Here is a 13,618-nt window from a genome sequence, read left to right as displayed (position 1 = left end):
AGACAGGTGGATACTAACTGATGCCATGAAGAAAAATAGAGAAACAAAAAAGCTTCTGTAATATTTTTTATATCTTTGTTACACGTTGTAGTGTGTGTGTGTATAAGACTGCTTTATATTCTTGATATAGAATCACACAAGAATATATGTAATTACATATTCAAATCTCTTAATTGCAGGAAGAGCCTATTAAATCTATTTATTCTGCTTCTGCTAAATATGGCAAGTTCTCTACCAGTATATGCAATTATCCCAAGTGATCTGCAACTGTCAATTTGCTTCTACTAAGAATTCTGCCCCCGCCAACTGTAGCATTATCAGGAGAAGAGGGACCCTGTCAATGACCCCTCTATTGTATCGTAATGGGTAGTTTCGAGTACATAACAGAAATGCTGGATGGTTGCTACAGACACCTTCAATAATGCAATTACTATGATTAATTGCTATAGATCCTCGTAATGTTTTATAAAACTTCGAGTGGAAAGATTAAATTAAAAAAAAAGAAAAAAGAAAAGAAGAAGAACTGTAGGATTTTGGTGTCCTTCAATGCTTCCTTGCTATAATTGATTTGGTTTCTCTTTATACCTCTTTGATCTGTGGGGTTTTGGCCTCTAATATTACACTCTATGATTAATGATCTTAGGGTAAGTGTTTTCCCTCGCTGCAGTAATTCGTTTATTTTCATCATCTTCCTGTTTAGGTTTGTTTCGTATCAAAATAAATCAGATAGTGTTCAACTAACCCACCAACTACAAAAAATCTACTTGTAGATTTCCTATTATTTTCAGCTGGTGTTCAAACGTCTCACATGAATGTGAATAAAAGAGTAACTGTGTTGGATAACTTTCCTTGATCCTTTACAAAAAGATCAGTTATTTATATGACTTGATGAACATTTGTCATGCTACTACAGCATGAAAAGGTTGGTTTAGGTTCTAAACCATACCGGCTAACCTGAGTATAATAGGAATACTGCAGAGCCACCTAAATACCAGATTTGCTATTTTACCGAGTCTGGAAATGCCGGAGGGAAATGCCTGTACCAGTCTACCTAGGGTTTATTAGAGCGTGTTGGTTTCCCTCAACGAGGAACATCATGCACAGTGCTGGATAGAAGTTAACTGACGGTGAAATACTGAGTTTTACCTCTTAAAAACTTACATTAACTATGTCGAGGTTGTTTGTGCCAGTCGGTGAACAGTTTGATGTTTTTTTTTTAATTCGAATGGAAGCCCCGACCTGCAAGGCACTGTATACCAGCCTAGAAAACTAATGAAGAAAATCCCATCACACAATGATCCAATAGGCTAAACACGAAATCCTGCTGCAATACTACTACCAGAACAAGGAAACATAAATTACACTGCATTGCATTTTGTTCGCAATTATACAGAATACAAAAGGAGGAGCACTGCTGCTGCTGCTGTTAAAGTGCACTTCTGTCAAAATGAAGGTTACTTGGCGATCCATGTAGAGATTTATAGGTGGAATCAACAAATCTAGGGACAAAACTTTCCGTCCACAGCAGTAGATAACACAGATTGTTCCCATTTGTAAGCTTATTTGTTAACCTTGCGAGGTCTGGGAGCTGATTTTGATCCAGCCTTTTTAAATTGAAAATTCTTGCCCTTGGATACACATCCATCATCTTCAGAATCATCATCACTTTCACCACCAAACTTGCCTTTACGCTTTTTCATAGAACCTCCACAAATAATAATCTTACTTTCATCTTTCTTTTCCACAGGTTCAGACTTCTCCTTTGGCCTCCAAATGAAAAGGGACCTGGAAGAGTAGTTTATTAAGAACAAAAAAGACAAGGGGAAAATATCAAACTAAAAGTAGAATAGTGCTAAGCCCTCCGTCACTGATTTCCAACTTCCTATCGATACATCCAAATACTAAATATAAGAGCATCAACAAGTTAACCATTAAATTATTGATAATTAAAAATCAGCCACTCAGCAAATGGGAAGAGAAACATATATATACTCTTAATTGGAGTTAATATCAATAACAAGAGTTTCTTAAACAGATGGGTGGATATGTAAATCGCATGATGCCACTGGAAAAGATGTGGTTATCATGGGCACTAAAGCTGGCCTAAGGATTAATTGAAGTGATGCATGACAAAAGAGTATGTAAATGTTCCAGTTAAGAAGGCTAATTGGATCATCCTGCAGAATTTCAACGACAAAAGGTCTAGCTGTTATATATATATATATATAAGGGTTTCTCTGCTATGGAATCCATTGAACCAATGAAAGAGTAGAGAACAACCTCGAACTGCCAGATGCCAAAATATCATCTCGTGGATGTAGCTTGTTCACAGGACTAATGGTTGTGATGTTTGGATCCATAACTTCAGCAACTAGTTGCCCAGTGCTAATGTCAATAAAATCAATCGGATGCAAGGCAGCTCCATTGTAATTTTCACTTATGTAGCGACCAATAACTGCAAGGGACTCTGTTGGATCCTGAAACAAAAAAAATGTCCCTGAATTCATAAAGAATAAAGGCAAGCCTGAAAGTTACACACATCAATCAATTTCTATCACCTTTGGATCCCATTCAGCACGGAAAGGAGTTAGATGTCTGTTAAAATCATGACTGTGTACGATTTCTCGGCTTGGGGAGTCCAAGTTTCCAAAGATAGAATCCCAAATACGCAGGCGGTTGTCTTGTGAAGTGGTAAGAATCTTGCTACCAGACAATGGAGAAAAATATGCAGAGTTAACAACGCGTTTGTGTGCAAGGTCAGAAAGAGATGATCCAGCTTTCAGTTGACGCATATCCCATATACGAGCCTGAGAAGATGATATTGCTTAGGCTAGTATGAACAGGACAACATAAACAAAAACCACACACAAACAAGTATTTACATGTTGCTGAGAAAAACAAGCATGTTTTAGACAGCCTTTTTTTAATCCATCTAAGAGACAGAATCTGTGAAACAAGAGGGGGAAAACCAGGGAAACAGAGCATACACAGAGGTTTATAGAATAGCCAGATGGTCCAGCAGAGACAAGAGCAAATACAAAATGTATAATAACTAATGACATTAAAAACTTACAAAATGATCATTTCCACAGCTCAAAAGAAGCTCTGGTTGAACTGGATTGCAATGAAGTCCAACAACTTTGCTACCTTTCTTATGGATCAAAATTGCCTCCCCAATTTTACTGTTGGATCGTGTATCCACCCTGAGCAAGCCATAAGAAGCACAAAACCCAACTTTGAGCGAGTTATTTAAAGAAGGCACAGAGAAAATAATGAAACCACACAAATCCATCAGAAGTTCCCCCACGAGGTGCTTGATTCTTGTTACACTGTCCATCCATTTTCTATTTCTTCATTAGCTTTTTGAATTCAAGCAGAAATGAATATTTAAGCAAACTGGCAGCACTAAAGTAGAAGTCTCAAATGAATTTTTAAATATTTTCTTTCAGGTTTTATTGTGTTACTCCCATATGAATCCCAAGCTTGTCTATGGATGCACATGTTCCTCCAAGTACTAGCATACTGATCATGACTTGTGCTCTTATCCACCATCAAAGAAATGCCAAGAAGATGGAATAAAGTTCGGAATGCATACAAAAATACGAGTTAAAATTAGCATAGCTATCAACATATGGTAAACCAGCATTCCCTCTTAAAGGTGGCTCATCAATTAACAAATCAAGATGACAAGGGAATCATGTTTCCATTACAGCAGTTCATGGGCCATGCATAACTGACAAATTCATAAATATAGTTCAGCTTCTGGATATCGATTGCTGTAAATGTGGCATGCTTCTTGAAAAGGTGGAAGAAGCATAGCTAAAACTTGTCCAACTAAGTGATAAGTGCAGGTATCCAATGACTAGTTCATAAAGCACGCATTCCATTCACGCAATTACCTGTTTTAAATCTGTTTCCCTGTTGCATATCTAAATATTTCTGTATAGACAAAGTTATCTAAAATCTTGAACCTTACATGTAGAGAAAACCAAAGTTGTCAGCAACAAGCACAACACCTTTCTCTGAATTGATATCCATGCCATAAAGCATTCTCCAATTACTTGGACCCTGCAAAAAAGCCATATACAGTCATCCGCCAAAATTAATAATCAGAAATCAGTTTATTAAGCAAATATGACAAAAATTTAGTTTTCTTCCTCCGCCTCTGCCCAATCAATTAACATGCATGCAGGGAACCTTTCATAAGTACAGACATCAGACAATGGCTTTTTAACACACTGGACCATCCATTCATCAAATTATAACAAGAGAAGAGTTGAACTGAAATTCACCATTCAAACCAAAGGCATCTACATATTAACAAATCTTAACAAACAAATCTCAAGAGGACAAAACATAAGACTCAAGAAAAAACAATATAACCATGAGATACTAACAGGCATTGCATGAATAGAAGATAAAGTCAAGTTACCTGCCAACCATTAGGATTAAGGTTCATCAAAGATGATGAAATTCCAGTCTCCAAATCAGTGCTACTAATTGTTCCATCAGAGGATGCAGCATATACCATACCATCATTTGTAGATTTAAACCTGAAAATACACGTGATAATTGTTCTTTATTTACCCCACAGCTTCAAGTGAATAAAAAGAAAACTAAAATTTCATGAATGAGAGTTCACCTCATGTTATTTACAATACAAGTGTGTATGTTTTGATAAACCATCCTTTCATGCACTTTGTCAAAATCCCAAACTCCAACTTGTCCTTTCTTTTCAACAGACCCAGAAGAAGAAGAAGAAGAAGAAAGCAGAAAAGGGAGATAAATGAAGTGTAGGACAATTATAATGAAATAGTGCATCCTTAAAAAAAAACTTGTATCAACTACAATGCATAGCATGAGCCTAACCTTATCTCCAGATAAAAGGATGTTATTTTTTGTTGGATGAAATTCCAAACATGTTACTCGCCTGCTGTGGTATCTGATAACTGCACAACAAACTTGATCTGGTATAACATATGCTGGTTTTATCTGTATCAAAAAACACAATGTATGAAAAATTTGCTGCCAAGATATGCAACAGCAGCTCAAAATCACCAAAAAAAGGAGCTGCACAAAAATCATGTTGATCAATCCAATCAGGAACATAAAAATTTCTCACAGACAAACTGAACACAATAGGGAGTCCAAAAGCTAGGAAATCTGAATTTTCCAGAATCAGTCAAACCAGATGAAATCATTGCAAAAGAGCAGGTTTTGTACAAAATATTTTTGAAAAAATAAGTCAAACCATCATCAAATTGCTGCATCACTAACTATTTCAAGACTAGAGTGCTCTCAGGATTGATAAATTTTTCTAAACATGACATGTACCACCATCCCTGACAAAACCCCCGCCCCTAAAACAAATAATAAAAAAAACAGCACATGGGTGTCTGAACACAAAAGAGAGAAGACAACTAACTGGAAGGATTCTTGGTCTAAGCTGGCGCTGTAAGACATATTCCACTGTATTATGAGTGCTTGCACGGGGTGCTGGGATTACACCATGCTCAATTGCCACTCTATGTGGGCATGTCATTGTAGTGTGGCCTGGCCATTCACAAAACACTATCAACATCAACACATCATTTTATACCATCAAATCACACATTGAGCAGTACCTACCATAGACAATAGATATCATTGAATTAACATAAAACACAAATAATACACACGATTAAAAAAATGACTTCAACAAAAATCCGTCACAAAAATAATAGAAAATTATTGACACGGCGAGTTTAAAGCATTGATCACAGTAGCATTTTCGCAAACAAGTTAGTTTAGTAGACTAATTCCAGATTACTAAAAGACAAATTGGCAAATGGTAATTTGTCAGAATTCCCAAAAAAGCAACAACTTTAACAGCAAAAAATCATATAAAGGACTTGAATAGAATAAATGCTTGCCAAAATGGACACATACCTGGCATTTTGCAGAGAAAGCAAGGTTTCATAGGACAATCTATGTATGTTGCTCCTTTAAATCCCGCTTCATGTCCCGGTTTCTTACACACCTTCACCACAAACCATCAATAAATCATTATTAAAAGAAAGGGAAAAAGGAAACCTTTAAGGGAAAGCAGCTTACTTTGCAAACTTTCTTGAGACTAATAGTGATGGGTGCTTTTCCTTTCTTTTTTAAACTTAAATCTTCTTCAATTCTCTCTCCGTATCCATTTTTGGTTGAATCCTCCTCTTCTGGTTCTGGTTCTGATTCTGATGGTGGGCCCTCATCTTCTTCTTCCAACTCATCTTCATCGTCCGATGAAGAACTTTGCTCGGAGTCGGTGTCTCTCTCAATCAACACTTTCGGAAACGCCATTCTTCTTGTCCGAGGGGCCATTTTTGGTATTTCACATAAAACAACGACAGATATACGAGGATGTTTTGAAGCAGCAACGACGTAGGTGTGCAGGGATTAGATAATCTGAGAACTAGAAAACCGACTTTTGATTGTACGGACCTGATTTACTAAAATCTCCCTCGACTAATATGACTTTTATTTCCTCGATTACTGATGCAAGAAGCGTCTTTCGATGGCGGGTGGGGGGGGGGGGGGGGGGGGGCGGGGGGGGTGTATTTGCTCGTGAGGGTATTTACGGTATTAAATGTTTGGTATGTGGCGGGAGTTGACGTGGCTCTTTATCAGCCTCTAGGCACTCACGCGTCGTCTGTCTGATCAAAACCGTCCATTTAGTTTAGTGATAGTCATGTAGTTTTTTAACAATATTAATTAATTAAAATAATTTTTTTATATTTTGTTATTTTTAATATCAATCCATCAAATCATCTAAAAATATCTAAAAATATTAATTTTATATTTTTAAATAAAAATTAATTTAAAAACACTTTAAAAAACATATTATAATATAAAATAAATGCTCACTAATTTATAACAAATTAAAAATTAAATAAGAACATAATAATTTTATAAAGAGAGAAAAAAAAATAAAGATCAATCACTGGTAAAGCAAAAAATGAGAGGCGAATTGAAAAAACCAAATTTAAATGACAAAAAAAAAAAATTTCAAGTTGGCATGTCAAACACATCACAAACTTATAAGAGCGGGATAACTCCATACAAAAAAAATTAAATAAAACAATGGAGCTAAACTCCCAGGCAAACAAAATAATTAAAGGAAAAACAAAATAAAATCAAAATAAAAACTCGAGTTAACCCTATTAACTTGACCACCCCATGACCCAAAATATGAGATTGGAACCCCATAAAAAGAAAAGCAGCAAAACTCACAAAGTTGAAAAGCTTAATAATATAATATCAAATGATGAAATTATAAAAAAAATTATAAAAAACCTAAGTCAAACTAGGTTAATCTTTGAAACTTGTATCCTAGGTTATGAAAGTTACCTCATAAAAGGTAAACCCAAAAAAATTACAAAGAAAAATTCTCAACAATCCAAAATTAAAAAAAAAAAACAAAATAAATAGAAATTAAAAAAAATAAAAACCAAAGATGATACCAAATTAAATGAAACAAAACAATGAGGGATGAAATTTAAAAATAAAATAAACCAAGAAAATAAAAACAAATACTAAAAAATAGAAATCAAAAGAATGAGTATCATATCTAGTATTAATATTAAATAAAATAAAATAATGAGAGATTAAATTGAAAAGAAAAAAATAAATCAAGAAAAATTAGCAATTAAAAGATTGAGGTTCAAATATGATAAATAAAAAAATTAAAGAATGATGAAATAGAAAAAATATTCCAATTATAAAAATTAAATCCAATAAAACAAAATTGTAATCACAAAAACATAGACTAAATTCGAAGAAATATCAAGTTGAATAGCTAATCTGAAAAATTAGAGGGTTTGACATGGGAATCAAAGTGCAAAGAGGAAACAAGAAAGAAAAGGTTGATGGCAACAAACTAGTAGTCTCTTGTCCACACACACCGCTCATGCATGGAAGGTATGCAGAGCACTTTCCAACACTGCCCTGAAATCTTGTGGTTGGCCAATGGACAACACTATCTGTGCCTTTCGAAACCCACGGAGACACTCACACGCTGATGTGTGCAATACATATGTCAACCATCTTTTTTTAATAATATTTATATTTGCTAAGTTATTAAATCATTTATCCCATGTGATAAAAAAAATAAAAAATAAAAACATAATGAAAAGACAAAAAAAAAACACCCTAACAAAAAGTTTAGGATTTTGGGCTATTAAGAGTAATTTAATCATTTTATTGTTCTTAAAAAAAAAAAAAGATCAAGCAACCCTTAGATGATAAACAATTTTTTTCTTTTTAAGGGTAATTTATTATTTTCACCATGCCAAAAAAGTGAGATAATCACTTTAATCCTGATTAATTTGATACTATCAAAAGAACCTAACTTATATTGCGGAGAGCATAAATATTATTACACTATAGCAATCCACAATGCAATGAATCTTACTCCATGGTGAATCATTAAGCACCATTAGTTTCTTTGATAATATAAAAATTATTTAAGAGTCAAAACCATATTTAATATACTTATAATCCCTTGATAAAATTATATTATAATATAACCTCTATTTTCTAGTTATATTTTATTTAAATGTCTTGATATTTCTAAAAAACCAACATATAAGAAATTTTATACAAAACTTTAAATGTTGTTGGTAAAACATTATGCGCACACTATTCATGTTCTAACATTTCATTATAGACTCATTGTCCAAAATTTTCTTTTATTTAGTTTTGGTCCTCAAACTCTTTTTTTAAGTGATTGCATCCTTTTTTGATCAAATTAAAGGTCAATTGAGTCAAATTTATTGACTAAGGATAAAATTAAAAGATAGGGGATTGACACGACCAAAAGATTGATGTCTTCTCCCAAGTGTAGAAGTGTCGAAGTAATAAATAACTTAGCAAGATCGGGGTCGAACCACAGGGATATGAACTATATAAATTACAAATAATACATATATTTAATAAAATAAAGAGTTTATGAGAATTTTATAAGATATTGATGTAAGGATTAAACAATGATAAAAACAAATGTCAAAGTTAGAGGATCCACTAATGGTATTTCAAACAAGTATAATATAAACTCTTTTTATTACTCAACTAGAAACCACACACAAAGGAGGTTCCAATCAGATGATTATCCTTAATAGCTCATTATAAACTGTTAACATGATCATATTAATTATCTTATTTAAATAACACCAAACTTTTAAATATTGTCAAGAATTCATGATGTTAACTTATATTAATAACAAATCAAGTTCCTTTCATAACACATGTGTAGGTAACCATACGGTTGGATTATAAAAGTGCCAAGTATTTGTTGTCCAAAGTATTATACAACACAAATCTAGATTAACCATTTAACAAGTAAGGTATTAAGAATTAATAAGATAAAAATGATAAGACATGTTAATAGCAAGTTGTTTAGGATATAAGCATTGAAGTCTATACCAAGTTTATATTATACTTATTCTTACACCATTAGTGTAACCTTTTTACCTTGACATAATAAACTTACCTCAATATAATAAAGAAGAGAAACATAAATAAACAAGGTAAGAATATAAATAAGATACAAGTTAACTAAGTAAAGAAAATGAAATGAAAAGCATAAACAAGATATTAATGAAAGCAAAACTTAAGCATTACAAAAATATAAAGAGAGAGAGCAAGAGCAAGATCTTGATTTGAACAACCAAGATGCCTAAATGCATGGCAAATGCCTCCATTTATAGTCCAAATTTTGAAACTATTGATTTGATGACTAATTGTTGAGTGGGTGGCCACATCTTGACTTAATGACAATCCTTATCTTCTTATCTGAATAAAACGTCATTGATAACGTCAGAATTTGAACAGACTTAACTCATGAAAGTTCTAGAAAATTATCTCAGCTTTCCAATAAAAAAAATTGAGATCATTTGGACTTCTAGAACTCGAGATATGGGCTGAACACTAAACAATGTCTAGGCTATAGAACAGATTCAGACTTCTCCGTGGTTGCTATAATTTAGACTTGAAAACAATCTTTTTTAAATCTTTGAGTCTTCATGAAAGTTTTAGGCCTATGTCTTAGCTTTTCATACATATAAAGCAGGCTTAAATCCAAGTTCTGATCAAATAACCGAATGGTATTTTAGTTTGGACTGAACCATCATCTCTTTTCTAAGCTTAGCCCTCTCTTTGTCTTCTCAATTTCAGTAGTTAAACTCATCAATCAATCCCATGATTTATGTGATATGCCTACATTTAAGATGAACATTTACCATGAATTAAAGGTATCTTATATTATTAGATATGTTATTATAAAACATGCTCTAGCTGAGGAGTTATTGATACTTCAAGTACAAAATGATGATATAAAACCTTGATAAATATGCACTTTTAAGTACTAATAAGGGATCAAAGTAGAAAAGGCGTCACAAAGGGATGATAGTTTGAAAGTTCTCATAAAATGTAACAACCTTAATTTTGTATTGCAATTTCATGTAATTTCCTTTTCAATAATGCAAAAAATAGGGTAGTTTTTCTTTTGTAATAGTACACTATCGGCTTAACGGTCGACCAAATTAATTCAGTCCAAAAATTCAGTCGACTGGTTCCTCCAATAATTCTTAAATTTCTCTTACTAGTTGATCAATTGATTGACTAGTTTTTTCAACTGATTGAGACAATAGCAATTTTAATTACTCATTCCATCAAATGGTTAACCAGGTTGAGCAGAATCATACATTTTTATTGTTTATCTTTTGAAATGTATTCTCAATTGAAATTTCAATAGCGTTTGCCCATAAATTCAGGATACCAAGTTATCAATATTATGACATGTAATACCACACTCAAAATCCACAAACACAGTCTGACCATCATAAACCAAAGTCAATCATATATCATTTTAATTTACATATCCATGATCAATAATATAATATAATGAAAAGGAATAACATTAATTACATTAAACTATCTTGCATCATCATGTAATTAAAAGAAATGAAATTAAAAAAGAAAATACATTTAATAACTAAGACTTACTAATATTCCTAAACTACCAACTTAATCAAATAACTTAAAATATTCCATTTATATAAATATCATCCTAATACAACCAAAATATGGTAATAAGTTATAGTACAAAATTTTCATAAATACATTAACCAGGACTAAACAAAAAATACACTAAACATATTTACTACTCCACTCTGGTATGTGAAGGACCTGACAATTCAACCATTCATTACATTAAAAATTTAAACAATTACTAGAAAAAGTTCGAATACAAATTCATTATTTAGTTTCTTGTAAAAAAAACCTATTGTTCTAGGATTAAGATAATAATAACATCTAAAAGGGTGAATTAAGTGTTTAACTAATAATGTCAAATGATGCAAATAATCACACTAAGTAAATATAACACAATAACCAACAATATAATTAAAGTGCTTAAAATAAAAAGATAAGGAAAGAGAGATTGCAAACTTGATTTTTAACATGGTTCGGCAAGCCTATATTCACACCTCAAGTACCAACCGTACTTAAGTATTGTGCTCTTTTACTTATCCAAGTGAAACATATAATTTTCTTAATGAATCCACACCAAGCAATATCTTCACTTGAAGATGTCACCCTTTCAAGATTTTTTTCTTGGTGACAATACCTCATTAATTGCCAAGAGTTTATTCAAAATGTTAAGTGTTCACAATTATGATTTATTTTATAACAAGATGCACTCTCTCAAAGAGTATATTATACAAATAAAAACTATAATCTCTATAGCTCACTTAAGATGATTGAAGGTGTGTAAGTGTAATGGATGTGAGATTTTATACTATTGTGCTAAAATATGAAAATTTAATTTAGCACAACTTTGAGTATCTTAGGATTAATGATTTTTAGTTGTTTTTTTTTTTTTTTGGAATAGCTCATATATCATGTATTTTCAAAATTGTTATTTTATTTTGCATGAAAGAGAGCTATATATATGTTTCTAAAAGAAACTAGTCGTTTATAGCCACTAGAATGTCTCTGGCAGCTAAAGCAGTCGGCCAATTTAAATAAACATATCATTTGATTGATCAGTTTATGCAAAGTTCTAGGTGTTCATCACGGATGAACAACTGTTGACCAGTTCATTTGTTATGCCCAAGTGGTTGATTGATTCAACTTAAAACTGGTTTTAGCAATTTTAAACCTAGTGAAATTGTACCAATTAAAATGTATATCAGTCCTTTTTATGCATGAAATGTGAAGTGTGTGAATTTATTTTAGTTTACTATTGTGTAAGATATAAAGATTTTAACAATAAACTCTAAAAATAATATTCTTTAATAGCTAAGTCTTCACTTACTTTACATCTTGGATTTGTTGATGGATTTCTTTATTCAATTCCATATGCTTGTTGATGTGATCTTCATATAAAACCTATTTACACTTAATTTCATTTAAGCATATCATTAGTCCATTTTTCATTTAATTGTTATGATCAAAATATAAGATATTATAAGTATTAATATATGACCCATAGGTCAACAAAACCAACTTTGAAAATTTTACAAACCACATACTTATTCTTAAAAGCACACAAAGATTTAATATCCTAGTCATCAAGTACTCTGATGTCACTAGTCCTTTTTATGGTTGACTAGTCTAAACAACTATCCCGATCATCTGTCACACAGGAGCCACTAGTTTCATCTAGTGTAAACAAACATCTTGATCGTCTGATCATAGACACTACTAGCCTTAGCTAGTCTAAACAAATATCTCATTTGTTTGAAAAAATATCCTAGTCATCTAAACATAGACCCCACTAGCTTTAGTTAGTCTAAGCAATTTTTCTTAGTTGTCTAAATACAAACGCCACTAGTCTAAACTAGTTTAAATATATATTTTTTTATTTTGTCCATAAAATATATTTACAAGAAATAATACTCAATGCATGTGCTCTAACTATAGTGTTATGATGTTGAGCAGATTATAGAAAAACATTAAATACTAAATCAAACTCATTTTTTCCATTAATGGTCAGCACCACAACCTCTTTTAATACCATAATCCATTTTTAATTGTTAATCAAAATCTTCCCTTATACGAGAAATCAAGCACAATACAACAATTTTACCTTTAAATCCAATAATCATCCTCAAGAATTCCGATCCATAGCAACATAAAAATTCAATCAATTAATATAACATTACTAAATTCATTTACAATCATCTTCCACACAAATTTATGCATTAATTTAACACAATTCACATGAATAAACCCAATTTCATCATATAATAATTTATCCCTTTTTGGCCGACCTTATAGGTTTTATTGAACCATAAGATTTTTCTGCATGATTCCTTCCTAATTTCCCCTCTATTATAATCTACTATACTATAATCTCTATCATCACAACAAATTTTACATTTCCCCTGAATTTCTATTGGCGTACAAGTACAACATTGTGGCAATCATCCTTCCAAATTAGGGTTATCGGGATAGATATAGGCGGAAAAGACAAGGAATTCTTGTTTTTTATCAGTAAATAAAAGAAAAAATATGTCACCATCTAGTATTATGGTAACTAGAAAACCTATTGATCTACCAGAGTTTGGGTAAGGGGATTGATTGTGCAAAG

The 13,618-nt window shown here is 32.1% G+C and overlaps 1 protein-coding gene across 1 annotated transcript; it reads right to left on the bottom strand.

Annotated features, from left to right (window-relative positions):
- Positions 1 to 1,308: 1,308 nt before the first annotated feature.
- On the bottom strand, positions 1,309 to 6,558 carry LOC118032990 (protein DAMAGED DNA-BINDING 2). The gene is made up of 11 exons (XM_035037812.2): positions 6,094 to 6,558; positions 5,929 to 6,019; positions 5,426 to 5,553; positions 4,870 to 4,992; positions 4,643 to 4,731; positions 4,433 to 4,553; positions 3,977 to 4,068; positions 3,074 to 3,203; positions 2,559 to 2,807; positions 2,281 to 2,477; positions 1,309 to 1,785 (listed from the first exon to the last, which is right to left on the bottom strand). Exons 1-11 carry the CDS (start codon positions 6,346 to 6,348, stop codon positions 1,560 to 1,562), a joined length of 1,701 nt encoding a protein of 566 aa, XP_034893703.1. The 5' UTR covers positions 6,349 to 6,558; the 3' UTR covers positions 1,309 to 1,559.
- Between the last annotated feature and the right edge of the window lie 7,060 nt (positions 6,559 to 13,618).

The sequence above is a fragment of the Populus alba genome, chromosome 1 (genome assembly GCF_005239225.2).
Source record: "Populus alba chromosome 1, ASM523922v2, whole genome shotgun sequence".
Taxonomy (NCBI): domain Eukaryota; kingdom Viridiplantae; phylum Streptophyta; class Magnoliopsida; order Malpighiales; family Salicaceae; genus Populus; species Populus alba.
This window is presented reverse-complemented; position numbering and strand designations above follow the sequence as displayed.

Excerpts from the sequence above, each read along its gene's own strand:
- LOC118032990 (XM_035037812.2), bottom strand. The coding sequence starts at position 6,348 with ATGGCCCCTCGGACAAGAAGAATGGCGTTTCCGAAAGTGTTGATTGAG. Across the intron at positions 6,020-6,093 it reads GTCTCAAGAAAGTTTGCAAA|GTGTGTAAGAAACCGGGACA; the intron begins GTAAGCTGCTTT and ends TTTGTGGTGAAG. Across the intron at positions 3,204-3,976 it reads AACTTTGGTTTTCTCTACAT|GGTGGATACACGATCCAACA; the intron begins GTAAGGTTCAAG and ends TGGCTTGCTCAG.